The 27,713-nt window shown below is 35.9% G+C and overlaps 1 protein-coding gene across 1 annotated transcript; it reads left to right on the top strand.

Moving 5' to 3' along the window:
• The first annotated feature begins 504 nt into the window (after positions 1-504).
• Positions 505-27,099, top strand: LOC306880197 (visinin-like protein 1). Its single transcript, XM_079433555.1, has 4 exons — positions 505-803; positions 6,383-6,549; positions 24,549-24,764; positions 25,433-27,099. Exons 2-4 carry the CDS (start codon positions 6,388-6,390, stop codon positions 25,628-25,630), a joined length of 576 nt encoding a protein of 191 aa, XP_079289681.1. The 5' UTR covers positions 505-803; positions 6,383-6,387; the 3' UTR covers positions 25,631-27,099.
• Positions 27,100-27,713: the final 614 nt, after the last annotated feature.

Consider the following 27,713-nt stretch of genomic DNA (forward strand, 5'->3'; position numbering starts at 1 on the left):
GTTAGCCCGTACGAACTTTTCACCAACAAGAATAAATACTGTGATTATCTCTATTGCATTTCCATTTCAGAAATATGTAATATGCTGTATAATAATTATACAGTTATTATATACAGTTAATAATAATATATAATAATAATATACAGTTATATAATATTAAAATATAATAATAATATACAGTTATTAATAATACATTTAATACAGTTAGTAATTGTACTGTATAATAATTAATTTAGGACTGGTATATTTGACGTGTGCATATCTGCGCTAACTATTTTTATTTTATTTCCCTTTAGAAATAATTTTTCAAAAATAGACCCCTTGAAAGCAATTGTATTAGTAACACATTGGCTAATTAAAATAAATAAATAATAGGCTAATAATAAAATGGATAAATAATCAAATAATTAAATACTAGAAAAAAAATATACGGAATGCGTGGACTTTCACATCTAGCTCACTTGCTGATGTCATTTTCTATCATTGCTCTATCCGAGTTCGGTCAGAGCGAGAAGAGGCACAATTTGCGCACACTCAAAAGAGCACACACCACAGCAGAGCTCGCGGTGCACTGTGAAAACACGAGATAGGTTGGTGGTGATGAACACAGACCGACGCTGAGCTCTATTGTATATCTATAGCGTCACATCACCTCGAGCGCTGCGCGTGGACTGTCCTCGCTGCAGTAATCGCTGCGTCTCTCCCTTTCACCCCAAAGAAACCTCACCGCAGCTGTCAGCCGGTTACGTTTTACAGTCGCCCGAAGCAGGAATCGTCAGACCTCCTTTTGGCTCTCCGTATCGGTAAGTCCCTCAATGACTATGTGTTTTCGCTGGAATAAGAAACCTTTATAAAGTCGTTTATGGATTGACGTGACGATGGTTGAGCTGGTTCATCTAGCCTACCTGCACCATTGCAATGCATTGATTCATCCCAGAGGATGAAATGTGTATAATTATTATATTTGAGAATACTTTTGTATAGACAAACCCCTCACCTATTAATCCACTTTATTGTGTGAAGATTATTCAAATGGGCTGTTAGCAATATACTGTGTGGTGATTTTACCACTGCCATTATGAGTTAAAAACATCCAAAGAGGTACCAGAGGACACAGCAGTAAAGTTGAAGTAAAAAAAATGTGAGCTTGCCTTGTCAAATAAATGGACATTAGTTGACAATGGCCTCAGGTGTACACGTCTGTGACAGCTGTGTGTTTTACGTAGCTATCTACTGTGTGTCATTCTTGGGCTAGGTGAGAAATTGTATTGTAATTTTCAACCAACCCGAAAGGATTCTAAAAGAATACAGAATCTTAAGAATCAAATACAATCATTCTTTGATTATGTCTTATTTCATTATTGTGTCATAATCAGAATGTTGCTTGTATTGTATTTTGCTTCTGAACCCTAAAAAGGAGCTTTGAAATCCTGAAAATTTCCTTTAAATTCATTTTGATGTCCTACAGGGGCATTTGGACAGTTTGTTCTAAATATCTAGTTTTTGTTTTATGTTATGATGGAATCCTATAGGAATTTCCAATTTATATTACTTCCAGATTAGGATTATGAAATTCCAACAAGATTATTTAAGGATTGTTCAAAAAAAATGTACTTACAACTGTCCTAACTGCTAATACAGCTTCTTATACACTGCAGAATATATGCATAATGTACAAGGCTGACAGAGCAGAAATGACAGCGTAGTCAAATTTTAAGCATGTATTTCCTATTATCAATTACCTACAATCTTACACTCTGAAGGTCATACTGTAAAATAATTAAATAATGGAAATGTTTGTTATATAATGTGACTGTCTGATTAAGATGGATGTGCTAAATCATTTGGCTGGATAAATTCACATGTGACATAATCTGTCAGGCTCGTGTGGATGGGAACACTGTTGAGATGAGTCGAGTCTGGGTTTAAAACGCCTTTTGATCTCTGGACAGGGCTCAGTTTGCATAGTCATCATAACGCCTGCTAATCAGTTCTTAGATGACACAAATGCTTGTACAACATAACACATTGTTGTGATCATAACACAGCATTTTCTGTGGCGCAAACATAAGATGAGCTCAACATATACACACAGATCAGAATATGCTGTGTGCTCCAACGCGCCGCTGCTTCTTTGGATGAACCACTGATCGTCCATGTGTATGCCAAAGATCAGTTTAATCTATCTGCAGTACAGCAGTGTAGCGTGAAAAGGCAAAATCATTTTAAGAGATCGATTCAACCTGCACAGTATAGTCACAGGGGACAGAGTATTCTCTCTGCTCTCCTGTTGCAGCAGAAATAGCACTGATGCAGCCTAAATGGAAAATGAAGTGGACTATTGCTTTTTAGGTAGACAGGCTCTTCAGTTCCTTTTATAGCCTGCAGTGACCAATTCTATTCAACAGTATCAGTAGATCAGATGGACCTTATTGTTCAATCTTAAGGTCATTGTACACTGAGTCCGAAGTTTTAGTCCAAATTTTTGGCACGCTAAAAAATATATACAACCTCACGTTGTGTCAATCATGTTTACACACTGCCTCCGAAACTTTCGTTGGTCATGGAAAGGATGACGAATACGAAAAAAAAAAAGAAAAATTAAAATTTCGGACTCAGTGTGCAAGGACCTTCACACTACATTTTTTGTTCGTCTAGAATGATGCAACAAGTAGCACTATCTAATTTTTGCATCTTATTATTATTTATACTGGGCAAATGAAATCCTAAATGTTGGAATCAGTTTGAAATGAGTCTTAGTTTTGGACACTTTTCACAGCCCTGAGACAAAAGATTCTCATGCATACATGCTGGGGTGCTCTTAAAAAGATTTAACAGTAGTAATTGGAAATTAGTATTGCATTTGTAATTTCTGTAGTTGTTTCTCATTGCTATAGCACATGGAAATTCCTCTCTGGAGAGTTTATGGAAAGTAAGTTTAAATTTGGAGAGCTTAGATGGCCGTCTAAATTTAAAGGGATAGTTCACCCAAGAATGATTGTTCTGTCAACATTTGCTCACCCTCATTTTGTTCCAAATCCAAATCACTTTCTATCTTTGGTGGGACACAAAACGAAGATATTTTGGTATCCAAACAATTTTGGCTACCATTGACCTCCATTTTATGAATAAAAACACTGTGACAAACACTGTGTCTCAAAATATTTTCTTTTATGTTCCACAGAAAAAATAGAAAGTTATACTGATTTGGAACAACATGAGGGTGTGTAAACAAGGTCAGAAGTTTCAATTTTGAGTGAACTATCCCTCAAGAATGAACATTCTGTCATGACTTTTTCTTCAATTGAACGACAAAAGAAAACAGTTTTGATCTGAAAATATAGATGTGACCAGGGGCTGTAAAAAATCCCAAAAGATAGCTTTGTGTGCGATTGAAATTTTAGAAGAAAAATGATGTAAATGATGATTGAATTTTAATTTATGAGTAAACTATTCCATCCTCAATTGGTAGAAATATTGTAAATCAGTGAAATGAAGAGAACAAAACGTTTCCACCAATCCTGTTGACCAATTATTGGATCATTTGAACCTTCAATTTTGTGACTTGACAGAAATCATGTAAATCATTGACATTGGAGGGATCAGCTGGATGAGGATTCAATTAGGAATGATGCTGATCATCTAATTAGTTTGGTATCATAAATCACACTCACAGAATGGGAACAAGCTATACGGCAATGCATTATCGCTGATTCATAGTCAGTTTCAGGGCAGCTGAATTTGCTATGCTGAGCTTTTTTCTCATGGGTGGATCCCTCATAAAGAGGGGTATTCCCCAAGGACTTGGGCCTTCAATGCAGTCTGCAGCTCAAGACGGGTTATGCTCCTACCTTTAAAAGCGCACCGGCTCACAATCCAGGCTTGGTGGCGTAATTTTCACCAAGTTAAAATGTGTAAATGTTAGTTTAGTAGTATTTTCTGCATCCCTGTCTTTAGAGAACAGTCAAGATGCATGTCTTTTACTCAGCCATTTGATTGAAAATTAAATGCAGTTGTGTGGGAAACTAAATTAGTACTCATTATCGTCAGCATCGCTGCTCGTTTGTCAGTCTCAGACTGAAAATTAATTGTAATGAACTTTGAAGCACAATGTTCTCATAAAGTGTTTACGTGAGCCTCTATGAATGTGATGAGAGCTCATCTCTATGATTTAGTAGCGGTGAATAAATTAAAAAGCAGCAGAATTACTCAGCATTTCATCCGCAGCACTGCTGCCATGCATTCCATCTCTCTCTCTGCTTTCATTGTATCCTTTATTAATGTTACAGAAGGGTGGGCTTTTTCAATTAGCAAAAAAATGTAGGAAATGTCACGTTGAAGTTTAGGATGTGATGACCTTTTGGTAATTATGCGAATGATGCTTGGTTTAATTAACCCATTTTCCTGACAGTAACGCACACACACGGTGTGTAACAGCCATCTAGGGGAAAAAGTGCTAGGGGCCGCTCTTATAAGAATGTGGGCAGGATAAAACACTGCTCGTCCTCCAAAGGGACAGACAAATTTATAATGATAATTATAAGCTGAAATAGGGGATTTCTTTTGAGATTGCTCTCATGCCTTGTGAGGTATTATGTACTGACACAGTGTATTCTGGAATATTCTCTAGGTGCTTTTTCATTTTCCCTGTGCTAAGACAACTATGTGAATGGCTTTGTGTTAATGAAAATGATGGGATCTTTCAAGAAAAACACTGCACTAGAAGCTCCAGAATTTTGGTGTGTTTGTCCCATTGATCTAAGCCTCCTTTAAATGTATTCAGCCAGCATGAAATTATATAATCCACAATGACTCACTCAAGCCATCATATTTGTTCAACTGCAGTTCTATTATAGCCATAATATTAATTATGAAAAGAGTATTCCCGCTTGCAGTGTACCTTTAGTATATTAATATTTGTGCGCTTAGCTTAATATCCCATTTTCTCAAATTCAATTCAATTTGTGTAGTACTTTGACAATATATACTGTATACAGTATACTCCATAGAATGTTTAAGATAAAGAAGAAACCTTGAATCCAGACTTAGCTATAAAAGGATGCCTTCTTGAGCTGGCACTTATTTAAAAAAAATGTATGGTCCATTCTGTGAAACAGGTTCCTTTTCATGTTTGATTTTGAAGGTGATTATGATTATGATGTGGGAAGTGAATGTGAGTTTTGTAAGGTTTTAAATGTTCTGTCTGGGTTTATAAATGCAAAAGTGTTAATACTTATACTAAAGTTTTGGGTCAGTAAATGTTTTGTACTTTTTGAGAGAAATTTATAATGTATTCAGTAAGGATGGTTTAAACTAGGGTTGCAAAGAGGTGGAAAATTTCCAAAAATTCCCGGAAGATTCCAAAAAATCAGAAGTTTCCAAAATTTCTGGAATGTTTCCAAAATTTACTGGAAAGTTGTCACCTTTTTGCAACCCTAGTTTAAACCATGGAAGCCCGTTTCTGCCACTAAAGAAAAAAAAAAAAAAAAGGTTATTGCGACTTTTTATCTCACAATTCTGACTTTTTTTCACAGAATTGTAGATATAAACTCGCAATTGCGTGTTAAGTGAGAATTGCAAGATATAAACTCACTGACTTTTATTCTCAGAATTGCGTGACATAAACTTGCAATTGCTAGTTAAAGTCCAATTTTGAGGGGGGGGGGGGGGGGGGGGGGGCTTATATGTTCTCAGGGTTGCGAGTTTATATCTGACAATTTGGACTTTATAACTCGCAATTGCAAGTTTATATCATGCAATTCTGAGAAAAAAAAGTCAAAATTGCGAGTTTGTATCATGCAATTATGAGAAAAAAAAGTCAGAATTGTGAGATAAAAAGTTTAAATGATCTTTTTTTTTTTATTATTCAGTGGCGTAAATTATTAAACTGATCAAAAGTGCCACTAAAAACATTGTTTTTCAAAATACCGTTCTTTTGAAATTTCTATTCATCAAAGAATCCTGAAAAAAGTATCACAGTTTCCATAAAAATATTAATCAGCACAACTGGTTTCAACATTGATAATAAGAAATGTTTTTGAGCACCAAATCAGCTTATAAGAATGATTTCTAAAGGATCACGCGACACAGAAGACTGGAGTAATGATGCTAAAAATTTTACCTTTCCATCACAGGGATAAATTGCATCTTAAAATAATAATACTTACTGCATTTTTGATTATAAATGCAGACTTGGTCAGCATAAGAAACTTAAAAAAACCTACCAACCCCAACCTTTTGAATGGTAGTATATGGGAGGGACACAAATGGCCTCAGTTTTGTAGAACAACCTTTATATAGTTTATACAGTTCACGCTGTTAAAATGAACTACAGCTCCAGGCAGAGTGAAATCACAGCTATTTTGATTTCTGTGCCTTGCAGACACCATGGGGAAACAGAACAGCAAGCTGACCCCTGAGGTAATGGAGGACCTGGTGAAGAACACAGAATTTAATGAACATGAACTCAAACAGTGGTACAAAGGCTTCCTGAAGGATTGCCCCAGTGGCCGACTCAACCTGGACGAGTTCCAGCAGCTGTATGTTAAGGTAGGGATACTAGTCGCTCTGTGATACACTGGCTTTTTGTTGGTCTTGCTCCAGACTGAAGAGGTCACTGAGGAATGCATCCGATGCGCCATTTGATTTACAAGTGACTGGAAGAGCCCTCTGAGTCATTCAGTTGGATAGTCTGATGTATAACTGGCACCAAACTCAATTCAGATCTCCAGGGCTACGCTAGGTGGCTATTCATACGGCTGGTTTCTTTATGGCATGTCAAACACCAACAGTTGCTGTCATAACGGGTTTTACTCTCTTTAGTAGTTTAGTCATTTAGATTTGTGAGGATATATATTACAGTTTTGACTGTCTGGCAAGGAAACATTTTGCTGCAGATAACACGTTGTCTGCTGAGTGTATCTACTACTGTACAGCCTTGCAGTTCCAATTATAACATGACACTACCTGCTGCATAATATGAATATGAATTATGTAAAGACATTATGCAAGATATTATTCTACTAACAGCCAAAGTAAATAACCACACGTTTCACTGCTTTGCTCAGAAACCACAATGTTTCAGATTGGCTTGAAATGAAAATAAATAACAGAAACCTGCTATAGGCCAAGCATTTTAGTGATCAGGGATGGTGGGTTTTACAGCAAAAGGATATCAATGAGATAGTTTTATTAACATCCAAGGGAGAGGAAATGGATGGCCTCGCATGCAGGGCACTGAGCTCCTGCGGACTGGACTGAATGATTGTTTGTGTGTGTGTGTGTGTGTGTATGCGCTGACACTTACAATGCTTGGGATAGAGATACTGGGAGGAGGTGTTTTGTGATTGGCTTTGGTCAGTGACGAATTATCCTACTTGCTTTTTTAATTTAATTAATGTGGCATGAGTTTTCTTTTTTTTTTTTTTGTAAACTGCAGAATAATTTTCGACTTGTGTAGCATTGCTTAATCTTGAAATTTAATAACATAATAGTTAACAAGACAACATTTCTCATAACTAAAACTGAAATAAAAATAATATCTACATAGACATATTTAAAAACTAATGAAAAAATGACAAAAATACAAAATTACTAAAACTTTAAAATGAACATGAAAGCATAAAATATAAAAAAATCTATTCAAAAACTACAATAGTATTTGAATGATAGTAAAATAACACTGATTTACTATGTGATATAATAATCTTTTTATTTACACTATCAGCACGAACCAATAACTGTGTTTTCAGATATTTTATTTAGAATGAATACTTTTTGCTAAATTTTTTTGTGGATAAAAAAAATGTCCATACTACTTGTCACGTTCAAAGTAGTTGCGATGCTATCTTTGTACCAGTATAGTTTTTCTATAAATGTGGAGGCAATAATCTGAGCTCTTCTATATAGAGTTATAGAGGGAATAATTTGAGCCCAGAAATGAGCATGAATTGTATGGGAAAGCTTGGGAGGCTGCTGGCATTGTCTCTCGTTCTGTTTTTGTGGAAGCCATATTGGTAGCTAAATTTAGCATCTTTTCAATGATTCATGCTTTTTCAATAATAGGTTGCCAGACTAGACTGGGGATGAGATCAGTTCTACGGATAAATTAACCGCTCTCTGTATTATCTGCAGATATTTGATACAGTTTGTACAGTAATCGTTTTTGGGGTCGATCACATAAATCCACCTATTGATAACAAGTGCATCTTAAACAACAGACATACAGAAAATATCAGGACAGTTTATGAACTGGAATAGAATTACACTGTCTTATGTATTGATTTGGGTGAGCGTACATAAAATTGTAATTAATGGAATGGAACGTGGAGTTGTAAAAATGGCTGGCTATTTAATGAGACAATATGTGGCAAAGTTCCCATTCTATTCTTAGCATTTTACTCCAAGGCAAAATACCTCAGTGCATATCTGTTCAGTGCCACACTGACTACAGTATATGGAAAATTATTAACCTTAAGGATGCAAGGCCTCTGTGATTAATCTGCCAATAGTATCCAGAAGTGAATGCTGTACATGGTGTCAGTAAAGTGATCCTTTTGTCTGCTGGTGTTTGATTGTTTGCTGCAGTTTCAGATGTTAATGCTGTGACAACAGTGATGAGGTGCTGTGTAATGGACTTTAGGTTTGTGCTGAATGAAGCACTTGAATGCTGCGTGTCCAGTTCTAATTGGCTAAAAGAGATGACATACACGGTCAGTGATGAGGTGGTTGGTAGGACACAAAAATGTGACAGTAAATCTCTCGAGTAGAAGGGGGATGGGGGTATATGCAGGAGACATTATCTTTACCAGAGGATTCCAGCGTGCTCCTCTTTGACACCAGTTTGTTACATCACTCTCACCAGACAGCTCAGACCATCATCTTGTGGCCAAACGGAGAGCTGTGGTGGATCGAACATCAGTCCTGATCTGATCTCACAGCACATGAATGTGGAATGACAGGATGACGTCTGGTTTGCGGCCCTGGTGTGGCATAGACAATGATGTGGCTAGACATCTTAAAGTCCAATTCTGGGTAAATGTGAAGATTTCTTTGATTTGATGGATGATAATGTGAAGGTTTCTTTATCACATGAATGTGTGAATCCTTTTTTTTAATTCAAGGTCTAATATTTGAAGTCACCTGTATGCTTGTGTAGTTCTGAAAGTTGACAAAACTCACTTTAGTTTATACAAATCTGATTTAAAACAATTGTAACATTTAGCAGTGATATTCCATTTGTTAACATTAGTTACTAACAATGAAAAATAATCCTAAAGGCTTTATTATTCTTAATGTCGATTTAGACATTTAATACAGTAATTTTTTTTAAAGCAAAAGTTGTATCTGTTAATATTATTTAATGGACCATGAACTAAAAATGAACAGTATTAACAAAGATTAATACATGTCACAAATGTATTGCTTGTTGTTAGTTAATGTCATTTAATACAATAATTAACATTAACTAATGGAACCTTATTGTAAAGTGTTAACAACAAATATTTGTTTTCCAGAAAATGAGTCAAATTGATTAATTGATTAATTCATAATTATTAGTGTAATTTTAATATAATAATACTTGTTACTTAAATTTAGTTGTAATAATCCATTTTTTAAATAATGAATTTTTAGTTTTATTTGTAATTCTATCAGATAAAGAAACAAAATAATCACAATTTTAAAATAACAGACAAACTCTTGTAATGTTCCACCAAACATGCTCGTATTATGAAGAAACTATATCAATAGAAGTAGAAAAAAACTGCTCATCAAGACATTTGATGGGGTTCTGTAAGTTATTTTATGTTTTTCTGTCACTGCCCTCTTTTGTCGATCAACCATACAGTCACACACACACACACACACACACACACACACGTTGGGTTTCCATGTTTTATGGGGACATCCCATAGGCGTAATGGTTTTTATACTGTACAATCTGTATGTGCTATTGCCCTACACCCACCCTACACCTAAACTTAGCCCTCACAGGAAACATGCTGCATTTTTAGATTTTCAAAAAACTTTATGCTGTATGATTTATAAGCTTGCTTCCTCATGGGGACCAAAAAATGTCCCCACAAGATTAAGATTTACTGGTATTACTATCCTTGTGGGGACATTTGGTCCCCAGGACGTGATGAATACCAGGTGCACACACACACACACACACATTCTGTTACAGCAGGCACATCATTGAAGTTGAACCAGTAGATTTTCTAAAATTAGCACACTTTCATTTTCCCATGCTGAGCATGAAAAACATGCATAGGCTGTCTGGACCTGTTTCTTTTTTGCTCTTGGTTTTGTGTGTACAAAGATTCCAGAAAAATCAAAGCAGGCTTCTAGAGTGTCTAGTGCTTAATTTGTAGCACAAAGAAGACATCACTTTAAATAGCATGTTACTTTAACCGTGTCGTGGTAATTTTTCATCCCTTCTTGTGTTTAATTAGATTTTCTGTCAAATATAGAGTAGACCTAAAAGAGGAAAGTTTGATTCTCCTTTTTTTTAAATGGTCTTCTGTCGTAGATTTTGGTGTGAGGAAGTTTGAAGAAAAAACTAACGGGGCTGATTCATAGTTTTGCGGTAAATCAGATTACATGCAGTAACAAAGTGAATCAACCAAAAGGATTTATTGTCAGATGGTGACATGTGGCAAGTGAGGCTGAACGACTGTCCATGTGTGTTTAAGTACAGTAGCAGACGGGGGGAGTCGTCCCTTGTGACGGAATGTAATAATGAATGACCTACGTACTCTGGATTTATTGAAGTATCCATTTTGTTTAATGATAGCTTTGTTGAGAAGATGGAGGACCTCGGTGTCACACAAGGTTGTCTTGGATAAGGAGACAAATTGCCTCCCTGCGATCAATAGGACGCCATCTTATTCCCCATCCACAGTTCTTGTAAGATGACCTATCAGGGATAACAAGCCTTATTATTCAGTTGCATTTTTTTTTCATATTTCTAGTATCATTATCATAAATCATTGTTAATTCAGACTAACAATTAATTAGCAGTTTTTTCACATTGACGTATTTAATAATAATTATCATCATAATAATGGCTTTTTTAAGAAGAATAGTTGTTCGTCTCACAAAGGCTGTGTATGACTCACACATTAAAACTGTTTTAATATTATTGGACAGTGTATTAATTTTGCAGAATGAACATAATATCAAAAGTGATACTCTTGAGCCAATGAGCATAACAATAGTGTATCAGTGATATGCACAGGGTCCGAGGTTTCTGCAGTTACGGTAAAATCACATTAATAAAATTAATTAGCAAATACAACTTAAAAATATCTAACTAACTACATTTATATAACTTTAAGGTGAAATGTGTATTTTTTGCTGCTAGCATCACCAAACTTATTTGCAAAAATAATTAATCGAACTGAACACACCCCCATGTTTTCCACTGGTCAGTCAAACAGATAGACCCACCCCAAACTCACACCATTAGTTGAGACAGTGTTGTTGTATTGGGTCAGTCAAAACCAACTAAAACCAACAGAACAATGTCTAATGACCACAGTATCATATGAGAGGCTTCTAGTTGTGTTGTGTCGTGTCACTCGGTTTCAGGTATACATGACAATTTATAAAAGGCATCAGTGTCCAAATGTGAGGAAGGCACCTTCACCCGCCATCCTAGTTTAATTAACTGAAAACTTGCTTGATTTTACATAACTGTTTCAGTATGTCTAAGACTGCTGTATTGGTCAGCACAACATACAAAATATTTTGATTATTATTTTACATTAATGACCTATTATGGATTTTATTTTATAGATTGGCATGTCCTGATATATGGAATAAGAATGGCTGGGGCTCTAACCCCTGTTGCCCTCCCACCCTTTGCTCACACGTATTGCATCCAATGGAGGATCTTTTCTTTACCAACAATGGAAGGCTAGCATGTGTGTTCATGTGTTGACTGCAGTCTGCCTCCTATGACTTCCTGTGACGTGCGAGAGCTGAATGGGTGGAAAATGCTCTTGTTGTTTCTCTTGATTAACTGGCGGTCACTACAGCAGCTCGGTGCTTCTCTTCCCAATGTCACCTCAAGGTCTCCTGCTGGCAGAGTGCAGTGCTTGCCTGTAATCTGTGGTTAGTTGGGATGAGAATGCATCATACATCATTCAGAGGAGGGCTTTGATTGGCCGGACATGTGAAAGGGGGCTTGTGATTCCTATTTTATCTGACATATTCACCTAGGGTTAATTGCCTCGCTCACGGGGACAACAGCTCTGACCAGCTCAAAGGTCACTCCCAGTGGGGTCAGAACATGCAACCTTTGGATTACCAGCCCTGAACACTCCACTCCAATCACTCTACAAAGGGCAATTGAATTGCAGAGTGTAAAAAGTAGTCATGAACAAATACAGTGTAACTCAAGCTCAAGAAGCATTAGCATGAAATTATTGTTTTCTTGATGGTAGTTGTGAACGTTCACTGAAGCAGAACTATTATGGGGTGTTGTTGATTCAACCCTCATTACAAATGCTGAACTTATTGAGTCCTCAGCTGTAAATTAAAAATGTGATTGCACTGAAAATAAATGCAGTTCTCAGAAATATCAAATCTGTCATTTCGAGAGAATTAAGGAAATTGCATTGCAGCGGCACTCTGTATTGGGCTTTAAATCAACCCTGACCGTTCATGAAAATAAATGAACAGTTTGTTTTTTCCCCCATTCCAAATCAGATCCGAAGTGAACAGTTAGGAATAAAAAGTGTTTACATAATGCTATTGGGGGCCATTGTAGTAATGGAAGGCTAGTGCCAGCCAAGCTCAATTATCCCTTGGGCACACTGCCCATATAATTTAATCAGTAGTGCAGGGGGAGGGTGATTATCCATGACCCCTGTGTTAGTGAAGTCAACTCAGTTTGTGGTGCTAACCCGCCTTCTCAGGATATTGTGTTAACTTAGTCCTGTTCCTATGAGACCTTATTATCTGCTTGTTGAAATGCATTGCGCTGTAGAGGCCTAAGGGCTATCTGGAGCTGTTCTGATACGCTGGATCATAGGAAGAATGTGTTAGGCTGAAAGGTTAGTTCGGACTGGCTACAGCGTGCAGTTATATAATCATACAGTGTATTAAAGGGATATTTCACCCAAAAATAAAAATTATATTATTAAGTACTCACTTTCACGTTGTTCCAAACCCGTAAGACCTTGAACCACTGATGTCACATGGACTATTTTAACAATGTCTTTACTACCTTTCTGGGCCTTGAACATGGTAGTTGCGTTGCTGTCTATGCAGGTTCAGAAAGCTCTCGGATTTCATCAAAAAATATCTTAATTTGTTTTCTGAAGATGAATGAAGGTCTTTTGATTTTGGAATTAGTAATTAATGAGATAATTTAAATTTTTGGGTGAACTATCCCTTTAATATGTATGTTGTAGCTTGCAAGCTTGCAAAACTGACTAATAATAATGGATTTTGTTGGGCTTTTTCTATATTAAGAATCAACTTTAACAAGGGTAAAAATATTTTATTGTTCCTAGAGGATGCAGATAATGTGCTGCCATCTAAAAGTGAAGCAAAACCATTGAGGCAAAAGTCAAACTAAGATTGTAATTTTTCTCTTTAAGAGTGCATTTAGTTTTTTTTATTCTTAATACAATTAAAAACATTTGTTATATACAGAGTATATAGTGTACAATATAACTAGTCTCTTATGCTCACCAAGGCTGCATTTATTTAATCAGAAATTAAGTGAAAACAATAATATTATTATAATTTTAAATAACTGTTTTGTATTTATAAATAGATTTTATAACGCAATTTATTCCTTGATGCAAAGCTGAATTTTCAGCATCAATTACTCCAGTCTTCGGTGTCATGATCTTTCATAAATCATTCTAATATGCTGATGTGGTGCTCAAGAAACATTGATTATTATCAATGTTGAAATCAAGTGTGTTGCTTAATTTTTTTGTGGATACGATATGATACATGAGTCTTTGATGTATAGAAAGTTCAAAAGAATAGCATTTATTTGAAAAGTCTCTACTTTCACTTTTGATCAAATTAATGTAGAAAATTACAAATATTAATTAAAAAAAAATGTAAAACGTGTTTTGAGGGCCCTTTATTGTGCTCCATTTCATTAGACTCTGCCGAACTGCCAGCCTAATTTATTCTGGGCTCCCTTAAGAACAAATAATTGACTAGTTATTTAGGCAACCCAATGAGTAGTTGGTTTTGAAAATATGTAAGTTTGTAAAGTGTATCTGTTATGTTGCAGTCACTGTAGATTTGCTGGCTATTGAAAATGTAATTCTCATAGTTGCACTGCTTGCACACATCAAGCACACTAATCACATCAAGTATTACAGTGCAACTACAACCAACAGAGGAAATCCAGATAAACCACTGGGTTAATCTGTATCATGACTCACATGCAATGACATTGCAATTGCCATGCCAATGCCTGAAACAAACCTCCCCAGGCAATTCAAACATGGCTTTAAGAACCAAACCTAAAACTGACTGCAAAGAGAAAAAAAATCATAGGAGATATGCAAACAGTTTATTTGATCATTTGCATGAAATGTCTCTAGATAAATATGTAAGGATGTGGATTATGTCCCAGAAATGGCTAATTAGACATTTATTGCCATAACATGTCATTACTACTCAATCATTCCCAGGATAATTAGACAGTTATTAGCAACTCAAAAGGTACTGTTGATCTGAGGAGCTTGAATTTGCTTTGCAGTGTAAAAGCAGGCCGAACCCAGAACAGCATGCCACCATCAGTTTACATAATCCATATCTGAGTTTAGCGATGCTCGTTATCATGCTAATTTAAATTTAGTGCAGATGGCACACTGCCTTTTGCAGAATAAAAGAGTTTTTTTAACTTCACTCATTTCTCAGTAGGAGGATGACATCATGTCTTAGTGGCATTCACCTTCTGAACGCTTTCCTTGGCCTGTCGTGAAGTAATTTGTGTATGTTGGGGGGGGGAAGGAAAGGTTGCATAAATTATAGGACATTGTTTATTCATGATTCATGGGCTTGAAGAGAAGCACTTTGCTGTAAAAGAAGAAAGAGGCTTTTAAAATTTTGGATGAGAATCAGTCATGTGCAATTAATTTTCTTGGTGCATTTCTTGGGTTGTGAAGCCTATTATATTCTGTGACAAAGTGGGTCATTTTTCATCTTTAAAGGAGAAGTCATTTTTTTATGTTAAGAAGGTATGTTTTTGTTTTAGCTTTAATATTTTCAGTGATAATACTTGAAAAAGGATACATTTAGAGACAAACTTATTTTAGTGTGCTGACAGCATGTGCTGTTATCAGTGATTGTTTTGTGTACTAGTTTAGAGACAACAGTAAATAAGCCATTCTTAAGTTGACTTCATACTAAAGAAAACATTGTGATGCTTTCAAAACACTGAAGCCTGACATGTGAACTTCTCAGTCAACCAGTGGAATGAATTTGGGGTTTTTATTGAAACCAAGGCAATTGAGCCAAGACAGAGGAGGTGGTGGATGTGTTTTTTAAAGTGATTATTTTTGCAGCACCTTTGCAGAAATACAGATAAAATAATATAAAATATAAATATAAGATGAAAACGAGAAATGTTATTTTGGAAACTAACTGAAATAAAATAAGTTTATGTTGAAGTACTAAAATTACTAAAATTATAAGGGCCGTGCACAGAAATTTTGAGGGGCAGTGGCCCAAACCAAAAAAAGGGGCACTAAGGGGGTGGGTGCTTGTTAATACAAATTATCCAGTTGTAACAAACATACAATTAAAAGAGAATACTCTGCAATAATTTCAGACTTTATTGTAGATGTTTTGATAGAGTGGGCTCTCCCTCACTCTCTGAGCCTGCTTCTGCCTCATCTTCAATGGAAGTATAGCCTAAGTATTAGACATTAAATTTAATATTATACAGCATAAATCTATATAAATCTATCTTATATTCGGTAACACTTTATTTTAAGGTGTCCTTGCTACACGTTACATGTACTTACTTAGTATTATAATAACAATTAATTATGCATAATTACATGCAAGTAATCCTAATCCTAAACCCTATACAGTAAGTACATGTAATTAATATTACTCAGTACTTGTATAATTACACTGTATCAACAAGGACACCTTAAATAAAGTGTAACCTTATATTCTAATAAACAACTCATTTAGAACATTTATATTACCTTTTTAACTATTTAAAGGCCTACTATTAATATGGTTTCTATAAAATATTATAAATATGATGTGTTATAAATTACTAGTATCAGCTAAAACGGGTGCGCAAACTCGGTCCTGGAGGGCCGATGTCCTGCAGAGTTTAGCTCCAACTTGCCTCAACACACCTAGTTTCGCGTAGCCAGACCTTCAGACTGACGGCTGAAGGTCTGGGAACTTTGGCTGCTTTGAATGGCCAAGACCCACCCAAGAGGCCATATGACTGATAGGTAATGTAACCAATCACGTTTCTTTTTGTTCTGTGTCATGTTTAGGGGCGTGGATATCTCGCCATAATAACAGATCAACCACTACTAGTGCATCTACCTGTTAACATAGTGCATTACCTGTAATGCATCGTAGTGCATTACCTATTAGCGGAGCGGTAACAGAACGCTTTGAGCTGGGGTAGTGGAGTGGAGGGTTGGTGAGAGGAGCTCCTCAGGCGATGAGGGCAGAGGGGCAGTGGCTCTAGTCACCGGGCCACCCCCCTGTGCACGGCCCTGAAAACTAATAAAAAATGCCAAAAGCACAACAAAATGACTATGACTGAAAAAAAAAAAATATATATAAAAAAGCAAATTCAAAATATTAATAATTTCTATTAGCCTAATAGTACATAACCATTGCTAAAATGAGGCTTTAACAAACACTACAATTTAATGGTTGTCTTTTTTTTCTTTTTTTTTTTTTAAGAGTGAATGAACCCTTTTAGTGTTTGTCGCATTGAAAGGGTTAATGTCTGGATAGTTAGCAAAGCACCGTTACCCCCTACTGGTGGATACCATAATTACACCACTTGGAAAAAAGCATTTCAAAATTAGCTGTGTATCCTGACCAAATAAAATGCTTTGTAACATTTTTTGGCAGTATTTCATTATAGTATGCAGTATTTGATGCTTTATCAGTGTCCAGTTCCTTTTAATAGAACTCTTAATACTGATGTATAATGACCTACTCAAAATGGGCATTAGTCAAGGGCTTGAGACTGCGCGCATTGCAGATATCTTCAAAAGGTATTCTGATTAAGAACTTAACAGCTCAAATAAACAGACATAGTTTATTGATTATGATCGTCAAAATGAGTGCCTACTTCTTATAGTAGGCGTCTGATTGTTTTGACTACTGTACAGCACATTTAGGTGTGTGTGTGTGTGTTGTTGAGATATGGCAATCTTCCAGCTCAGGCATTACCATCCACCCAGTTAGTGTTATCACCGCTGAGGTCAGACCTGCTGTAGAAGCCAGTTGATTTGAACTGCATGCTGAGCCCTCAACAGCTGTCTCTCCTTTGCACACTGTGGAGGTTTATATGTGTGATGACAGTGTTGACAGCTTGCATGGTGACTAAGATGTTGTAGGAATGTGCCTGTGGTGCATGTCTTGATGACAATCAGAGGAATCTGAATCTATATTTCTTGCTGAGCGCACTTTTACCCTGCAGTGATGTCTTTTGTTTCTATAGTTCGACTAGTAGAGCCACAGTTCATGGGTTTGAGTCACCGGTATCACACACTAATAAAGTAATTATAAGCATCATGATGGTAGACTAGTCAAATAGTGAAGTTGATTAGTGAAAGATATAAAAATTCTGGCCTATTAATACCAATAAGTCACAATTTGTTTGCAGTCTAAACTACAAAAAACTAAATTTGAATTACTACAAAGGAACAGTATATGTACAGATATAAATTTTAAGATATGGTTAAGATTATGTTAAATTATTTAAAAAGTAAAAGAAAAGAAAAAGAAACTAAATTAAAGCTGCAGTCCGTAAGTTTTGCCTCTTTGCTGCCATCTCTGTTTGAAACCTGGAATTGCAGCTGCTTGGGGAATTATCTTCCTTGTGTGGGGTTGTGCTCCAGCACGGATTAATCTAATGTTTTGAAGTGAATGTGTGGCAGTCAGTCACAGCGCCAGTGTGGATACTGTACTTCAGAATCACAGATTCTAGCCTACATCTTGGAATATATGACCCAAATAAGAATTTTCACCATATATTGTCATCTGAACAAGTAAGTAACAAGTCTGCCACGTTTGTTCTGACCAACTGAGGAAAAAAGCATTACAATAAATTGCGCTATCAGTGGTGATTAAACCTAATGATCGGTTAGCTCATATCACATCAAACCAAGCAAATTATTATTATTGTTATACTTTATTCTTAAATTATTAATGTTAACAACATCAGCATTGCGTGACAATGAGTATAGTGTGCATTGACGTGTAGATTTAAATTTCTGTACAGTCTAATCTAATTGTGATGCCATTCGAATTTCATATTAAGAAATTCTTTTAACCCAAAAAGCTACTCTTTTAACCCAAACTATGCTCCCTTCGAACTTGTTTTCTTTAAAATACAAATCTTGTGTATCCCCAAGCTATCTGTAATCAGAAAGCACATTTAAAACTGGAATTTCATTCACATGTGTTTCATAAACACATAATCCTTTCTGGATTACAATCCTCCATCAAAATGATACATTTAATTATTCTAGCTGCTGTGAGAAAAGGCTTTAAAACGATCCGCCACCTGCAGGATCCTCACATGCGATCATCATCACATGCCTAGTAGCCGGGACAACTTCTTTATGTTTACAGACGTGACAAGCTACGAGAATACTCTTTGTGCACAAAGAAAACAAAAATAACAACTTTATTCAACAATTTTACTGATGTCACATAAGCTATTTTAACAATGTCTTTACTACCTTTCTGGGCCTTGAATGTTTTAGTTGCGTGGCAGTTCTGAAGTCTTACGGGTTTGGAATGACATGAGGGTGAGTAATTAATCACAGAATGTTCATATTTGGGTGAACTAACCCTGTAATATTATAGTGTTCTTAAATTTATTAATCGAAAATCGATAAGATAATCACTCAAATTATTAACAACAATTCATTGATCGGTGATTAATCATTTTCTTTCCTGTATAGATGGTTTTCATCGTCTTCTTTAAATTTCTTCAGATTAGCCAAATAGTGGAATTTATGCCTTGAATGTGTTTAAAATCGTTTGTCAAATGAAGTCAGGTTAATTAGACAAACAGGGAATAACGTTTCATTCATTCCACTGCTGTTTGCACCATCCTGCATATTCAGGCATTAGATTCCACTGTGCACATTTAATAGGTTCTCTGATATTCTAGAATGAAAAATCCATGACTTCTGCATTGTTAAATGGCTTGCATTAAGAGCAGTGCGACAGGGATGGTGTAGACTGGCTGAGACGGGGCAGAGGCTGGCATCAGCTTGTGCTCTGATTACGCAGGCTTTTAGCGGCTGGAGTCTGTCTGCAGGGCGTTTCTGTGATCGTGCTGTTTGCCTCACACCCTACATCAGTTTAAATCAACAGCTGTGTAAGGGGTTGTCTCTCTCACCCTTGTATTCTCACGGGAAGTCTCTCCCACCTTCTGTTTTGTTCTTCTCATTTATTTATTTTTATTAATTTAGCACATCTATTTATCCAAAGTGGTTTTTTTAACTACAGGAACAGCCACCCTGGAGCAGTTTGGCGTTAAATGCCTTATAAACACAGTGGCAACTAATGAATCAGGGTTCAAACCTACAATGTTTCAGTTACCATCCCAAATCTTTAACCATTAAGATAGCCTCTCCTCTAGAGCTGTTTTGAAAGTGTGTTTTTAGATAAAAAGTTGTCATTATTTTGGTGTACTTAAATTGTGTTTACAGTATGTATCCATACATTAAAGGAATTTTACTCAAATATGAAGCTTTGATTATCAGTCACTCCCCAGTGTCAGTCTAACCCAAGAAATACGTCTTTTCTCTGTAAAACACTAGAGGAGATGTTAGGAAGAATGTCTGAGCTGCTCTGTTGTATACAGGAAAAGTGGATAGAAATATAAGCTCAAAGCGTATACTATGATTGGAGTCTAAGATTTTTTTAAATGTTTTTTAAAAAACATATCTTATGCTCACCAAGAGCATTGCACTGCATTAATTTAATCAAAACTACAGTAAAAAATTATATTATCATTTTTAATAAAAATTTCAAAATTTCTGTTTGAATATATTTTAAAATGAATTTTATTCCTGTGATGGCAAAGCTGAATTTTCAGCTGCCATTAACCCAGGCTTCGGTGTCACATAAACCTCCAGAAAACCTGATTTGTAACATTTCTTATTATTATCAATGTTGAAAACAGTTGTGCTGCTTAACATTTTTGTGGAAACCGTGATGCCTTTTTTTCCAGGATTCTTTGATTAATACATTTGATTTATTAATGATTAATTTGAAAAAATGAAATGGAAATCTTTTGCAACATTGTAAACATCTTTACTGTCACTTTTGATCTACTTAATGCAACCTTGCTGACATATTATTTTCTTTAAAAACAAATCATACTGACCCCAAACTTTGAAATATAGTGTGTTACACACAAATTGTGTGATTCTTTACATTTATGGTACTTTTTGGAATTTAGCAGGATAAATTACCATCCACTTTCCTTATGGAAAAGAGCAGATTGTACAGTCTGCGTCTCCTTTTGTGTTTCACAGAAGAAAGTATGCAATTTTTTGGAAAGCCATGAGGGTAAGTAAATTATGGGAGATTTTTATTTTTTAGCTTCCTTTCACACAAACCAATTCACTATAAAACGAGATTATAAAAAAAAACACAAATAAGCTGATATGATATTCTGCATTGTCTTGAATATTGCAAATTACTGTTCTTCTCCTTTATGCACCCATCAGAGAATAACAGATACTTGGATCTTGATCAGGTGGCATTCCCGCGTGATAGCATGTCTTCTGACACAGTACACATGTGAAGATCTATTTCTACATTCGGTGCTTGGATCCAAAAGAAAGAAAAACGTAGAATATTAATGTAATGTGAAAGTTGAGAATTTCACACAGCCATGCCCTAGATAGTTATTTAAAAAAACCCTCTCTTTTACATAACAAAACATTTCATAACCTGCCAGATTCGCACGGAAGAAACTTAGGGAGGGGGCCGCGCAGCACAGCAGCAGCTCTCCAGTACTTCATGACTTGCACTTTGTTTGTTTTCTTTTGCTCTCCTCTACTTTGGTGAAGGGCAAGGCCATATGGAGCAGAAGGACCAGCCCCATGAGAGAATCATTTTGCATGTGTGCAGGGTACATCACAGTGTGCATTACTTCCCATCTCAGCTCTCTTTTCTCAACCCAGTGCCAGTCTGGCAGGGGCTTATGACCGGACCTATGCTATCCCAGAGGGCTTCTGTTTTCTGGAGGACTTTGGCAGTGTGTGAACTCTTTGATATACGAGAGCACTCTGCATCTTCACAGGGTTGCGCTGTGTTCGATCATTTGAGATCAGAGACAGCTGCTGTCCCATCAGCCTTAGCTAGTGGGTTTGTGAGTAGGTGTCTTGCGTTCAAGTATCTGCAATGCACATAGGATATATCTAATTCTAATGTGTTAAGTTTGGGTTACACTGGGATGAAATATTCACTTGGTCAGTATTTTTATCTAGTTTTTCAGTAAATTTAAACATGCAGTAAATTTGAAACATTCCAGTATTTAAAATCCTTAAAACCAGATACATTTACTTGAGAAGCAAAAAAGTGCATGAGGTATTAAAGGGATAGTTCAAACAAGAATGAAAATTCTGTAATTTATTCATTCTCCACTTGTTCCAAACCTGTATGAGCTTCTTTCTTCTTTCTTCTGTTGAAGACAAAAGTAGCTATTTTGAAGAATGTTGGTAACTAAACTATTGACGGCCATTAACATAGTATGGGAAAAAAAAATGTTTTAAAAGTCAGTTATTTCTATCTTTTGCAGTAGTGTGTCAGTAGGAAATATCAGTTTACGTTTCCAAACATTCATTTTGCTATTAATTGTAATAATCCAGTGAGATTTTTGTTTGCACAAGGAGTCTGACAACAGCCAGTGCTCCACACAGAGATCTGATCACATGATCATCATCCAGTCTGTCTGGAATGATATGAAGAAACAGAACAAACTGAGACAGACTAAATCCAGAAGAATGTCTCCAAGATGCTTCAAGAGACCTACCTGCAAAGCTCATGAGAAACTCTGCTCAAGTGCACCGAGGGCAAAACCTGCTTTAAACGCAAAGGATGATCACACCAAATGTTGATTTAATTTAGTTAATAGAAGTTAATTGATGAAGAAAATATATTTATGACATTATTTTTGACAGCATCCTCATTTTACAGCATTTTTACACAAGTGCCTAAAACTTTTAACAGTACTGTAGCTTTGCAGGTAGGTTTCTAAAAGAGAAAGAGGTTTTTAAAGAGACATTATTTAGTATGTTTATTATTTAATTTGAAGCACTTTTTCTGCTCCCGTTATGTAGGTGATTTCAGGTTTTGCTGTCCTTGCGCCACACACTCACACACACACACACACACACACACACACACTCACACACACACACACACACACACACACATGTTGGGTTTCCATGTTTTATGGGGACATCCCATAGGTGTAATGGTTTTTATACTGTACAATCTGTATGTGCTATTGCCCTACACCAACCCTACACCTAAACTTAGCCCTCACAGGAAACATGCTGCATTTTTAGATTTTCAAAAAACTTTATGCTGTATGATTTATAAGCTTGTTTCCTCATGGGGACCAAAAAATGTCCCCACAAGATTAAGATTTACTGGTATTACTATCCTTGTGGGGACATTTGGTCCCCAGGACGTGATGAATACCAGGTGCACACACACACACACACACACACAATTTTCTCTCATTTGGTGACAACTATGAGAATCTCATTTCCCAGTCTTTGAGCGTGGTATCTGTTCCTAAGTGCTCAGAATTTATTAGCTTAGTTCAGCTCTGCCAACACACTCCAGTGATTCCATCGTTTAATATTTAGCAGCCAAATAACTCTATACACAAATATGAGGTTAGATAATGTTTAAAAACATTTACACTGGCTTCCCAAATTTCTAGTGAAAAAAACTGCATTTCTCAGCTATTGATTTTGCTCAAAAAGGGCCTTCATATGTATTTGCTTTTTGGCTTATAAAACATGATCTATTATATCTGTTGTCCATGGTGCCTATAAATCTTCACTTTACTTGAGTCTCTGCAGCTTGGCGCCAGCATAAAAACCCTTTATCCCCCCTGTTGCTCATTAGATTGGAAATCAGTGGTGTTTTGGGCACAACAGGTGACAAATAGTGCTTTGGCTGGGACTGCATTGGGAACAGGTGAATATAATTGTTGCCTTCAGTCACTGAGAGGGTAATAGTATTAGGAGTGGAATGATGCCCTCCTTCAGAGAGGACCTGTGTGCTGCTCTTGTAGCGGCACAGACTGATTACGCTGCTCACGTCCGCATTGTAGCCCTCTTCTGCAAAGAGGCAGGCACTGTACTGGGCGTTTATGGCCTTAGTTAACAGACGCATACGCTCACCACCCACCACTAAAATCTCCTTTATTCATAGTGCTATCTGTAAAGTTCATGTTTTTAGCTTGATGTAACAAAATTATAGTTGAAAAGCCTTGCAGCACTAAAATGAAGCAAGTTTATAATGCGAGAAAATGTAAAGATGATCATTTCTGACCAACAGAAATAACAATCATTATACCGTTCCTAATATGCAGTACCATTTAACTAAAAAAATAAAAAAATAAAAATGCAGATCAAATGTGTGGAGTTTGTAAGAATGGTTTTTGAAAGAAGTCTCTTATGCTCATCAAGGTTGCATTTATTTGATCAAAAATATAGAAAACAGTAATATTGTGAAATATTATTACAATCAAAAAAGGTTTAGATTTGAATATGTTTTATTTTTGAAAATGCTGTTTATTCCTGTCATGGTAAAGCTGAATTTTCAACAGCCATTACTGTTCAAAGCATTAATGCTGAAAAACGTTGTGCTGTTTTTTTGGAAACGATGATACTTCTTTTTTTTTCTTTCTTTTTTTTCCACTGAATTAAAATAACCGCATTTATTTGAACATTTTGTAACATTTTAAATATTTTAATGTCAATTTTCATCAATTTAGTACAGATTTGCTGAATAAAAGTTTTAATATCTTTTTTTTGTATCTTTCCAATCCAAACGTTGGATAGTGTATTTCTATAAAAAGTGTTTCAGACGTATCTGAAATATTCTTTGGTCAAGCTCAGGGACTTAAGAATGGAGAGTTTACGTGAGGGGTAGCTTGAAATTAATTTTAAAATTAATATTTTTTTTTAACTATCTTTTGTCAATAAGGACCAGGCTTTTTGTTATTTTAAATATGTTTTAAAAATCACTAACAAGAAATATATAGTGCCATTGATTAATTGTATTGTTTTCCTCTTTTTCAGTTTTTCCCTTATGGTGATGCGTCAAAGTTTGCTCAGCACGCTTTCAGAACCTTTGACAAGAATGGAGACGGCACCATCGACTTCAGAGAGTTCATCTGTGCCCTTTCCATCACATCACGAGGCAGCTTCGAACAGAAACTCAACTGGGCCTTTAACATGTACGACCTGGACGGAGACGGCAAAATCACACGAGTTGAGATGCTTGAGATCATTGAGGTACTCCATTCAGTCTGTTCTCCTGTTTACTTGCATAAAGAAATAAATAACTAAGAAGAATCCTTATTTCATGAATTATTTCAACTTGGCTATTACTTTTTTTTTTTCCTAATTAAAACTCCAGTAATATCCGTCTTCTAGAATAAGCTATATTACAGTATATATTCTATATCAGTGGTTCTCATTGTCCACAAAAATATTTAAAGGCCCACTGACTTTTCCAGTTTTTGTGATTTTCTGCATAAGGATAAATGATTTTTTTTAAAACTATACTTTTTGGCATAACTAGAAAATGAATATTAATTGTAAAAATGTCCATGGAGTTACATGATTTTGTTAATTTACATAACTTTTCCAGGTCTAGAAATTTCACTTTCAAAATGATTTCATGTTTTTCAAGACTCGGGGAATCCTGGTTATAAATATCTTGATTTTTAGTCATTGTTTTCATTCCTGTTTTGCCCTAATTGAAGTCATCTTGAGGCTTCCCTAGAAGTTGAGAACCGTGGGTCTGTATATGGAGTGAGTCGCCCTCTCATGGTCAGAGATAGAGTTGACTAAAAAGGGATTGGGATTTGAGTAAAGTTGCCTGTATTAGTGGCACAGCTCAGTGTGTCTTTGACTCTTGGAAGGATTTTTACTCTCTTTGTTCTGATTTTCTCATAAAGGCAATCTACAAGATGGTGGGGACTGTTATCATGATGAAGATGAACGAGGACGGTCTGACGCCCGTGCAGCGAGTCGACAAAATCTTCAGTAAGATGGATAAGAACAACGACGACCAGATCTCATTGGAAGAGTTCAAAGAAGCAGCAAAGAGTGACCCATCCATTGTATTACTGCTGCAGTGTGACCTGCAAAAATGAGCGTCTCGGAAAAGAGCCAGGGACTGCACAAATGATTAATGTTCCATTCAGTTTGCAGCTATTTCCACTGATAAAAAATTGCTTGGACTACCTTTCAATGAATCCGCTTCCTGTGTTTGAAACACTTGTGTGCATGAGAATGTTCTTTGCTAACGAATTTCACATACGCACACACAAACACCTTCACACACAAAAATACACTCTCACACACGCATACATGCATACACTGCAAATGCGTACACAAACACAGACCACGCCTTGCACAAATAGAATTATATGAATATTAATATACATATATATTGAGTTGTTGAAATTAACTGCCAAAATGTGAAGAGTGTGCAAAGTACCTTCTGAATCCACTGGAGCTTGCGCATCATTGATGTGCTGTATTAAATCGAGCTACTATTTATTGTACTGATGCTATAGCTATGTGTACCATATACTGCGTAATCAACCGAACCGATTCTTATGGTAATCATAACTGTTCTGGAATTACCAACTCGTCTGGATGGACAAAAAGATAAGCTTATGTCCATCCAACTTTTCCCTTCAAATGTGCTTGTACTGTTGGTGAATATAAATGTCATTTATTTGCATGCCATTAGGTTTGCCTTAAGAGTACTTCCCTCATTTGCATCCTGCAGAGAGAATGATAACAAGCCTTATTTAAAAGAAACATTTGAGATGTGAAATAGAATTAGATGGATAATTTGTTGGCTTTGCAAAGATTTGTGATGCATTGATGGGAAAAGGCTAGTTTACTACACCTTCTATGTCTAGCATCAGTACATCACACGAGAGGCCGAATGTAATCCATCTGAGAGCATACATTCATTCTCATGGTCGAAGTATTACGTCATAACAAATATTCCCATATTAAACCTACGAGCTGTGCAGTTTCAGAATGTCATCAAATGTGATAAATTGCATATCAGTGTGCAGATTTATGTGGGGCCTGAACATGGAATGAATTCATGAAGATAATTTTTAGGGATAAAGTGATATAAAATAATGATTTTGCCTAAAAATTTTTACCTGTTCAAACTAGTTCTTGACAACTAAAACGTCTAAGACTGTATTTATTCCTACTTTTTACATGCTGCTCTTACAGGAGAATTCCAACAGAGGGTTTTAAAGGTTAGCCCTGATGTTATTACGTTTTAAATCCAGACATTTGCACCAACTACACATTTTGAGCACCGACTCGATTTCTAAATATGTACATTTCTGTGCTCCATTTGAAAGTACATTCTGCCAGTGTCAAGAGCTTTACACAAGCATAACCTTTGTCATTGTAATTTTTACTTACGTAGGCACCACACCAAATTCATGCAATGGTAATTTTTTTTTTTTCAATTTAAAAGTTATTTTGTACATGTAGCATGTATTGTGCCCCTGATGCCATGGCTGCACTACTTCTTGTGTTGTGGTTTAAACTAATAAAAGAGTATATGGGATTTTTTCCCTCTATGTCAGAGTTTGATTTGAAAGGAGCATGTAGATTCTGAAATATATTACCTGCAATTACAATATAATTTGTTTATCAGCACATATCAGGACCGATATGAGTAATTTAACGCAGTTTTGAATGAACTTTTAAGAAGGAATATACTCGTGCTGTAATTTAAGGAAGAAGGTCAAAGCTATTATTTTAATTATTATTTTAATTTAATGAAGAAACGTAATTTTGCTAAAACTGTCAGATTTCATGTTAGAAGCGTCTAAGCATGATCCATTTGAAGTAATGAAATGGCTGCACAGCAGGAGCAAATGTTAGCTGTAATAGCACAAGACGTCCGTTAGGTGGCAGCAGAGTGTTGAATTCCTAGAACATGACCCATAGAGCGACTAATGATTGAAACATTCACACCGATTTTTGTGGTTTATTTGCCGATCAGTTGGATGCATTGTTCCGTTTTAAAATGAAAAATTGGTAAGTATTTTTTTTTTTTTTTTGTATAATAATTTTCTCTCTGCTATTTAGATTTTTTTTTTAATCTTGCCAAGATATCACAAAATATATACATGAATAAAGCCTTAATGAAAATGTACATATTTAATACAGTACATTAAAAATAACTGA

Source organism: Barbus barbus (genome assembly GCF_936440315.1).
Source record: "Barbus barbus genome assembly, chromosome: 14".
Taxonomy (NCBI): domain Eukaryota; kingdom Metazoa; phylum Chordata; class Actinopteri; order Cypriniformes; family Cyprinidae; genus Barbus; species Barbus barbus.

Bases quoted from the DNA above. Each gene is read 5' to 3' on its own strand.
- LOC306880197 (XM_079433555.1), top strand. From the start codon at position 6,388: ATGGGGAAACAGAACAGCAAGCTGACCCCTGAGGTAATGGAGGACCTG. The intron at 6,550-24,548 runs GTAGGGATACTA...CCTCTTTTTCAG, and splicing joins TCCAGCAGCTGTATGTTAAG to TTTTTCCCTTATGGTGATGC. The intron at 24,765-25,432 runs GTACTCCATTCA...TTTCTCATAAAG, and splicing joins AGATGCTTGAGATCATTGAG to GCAATCTACAAGATGGTGGG.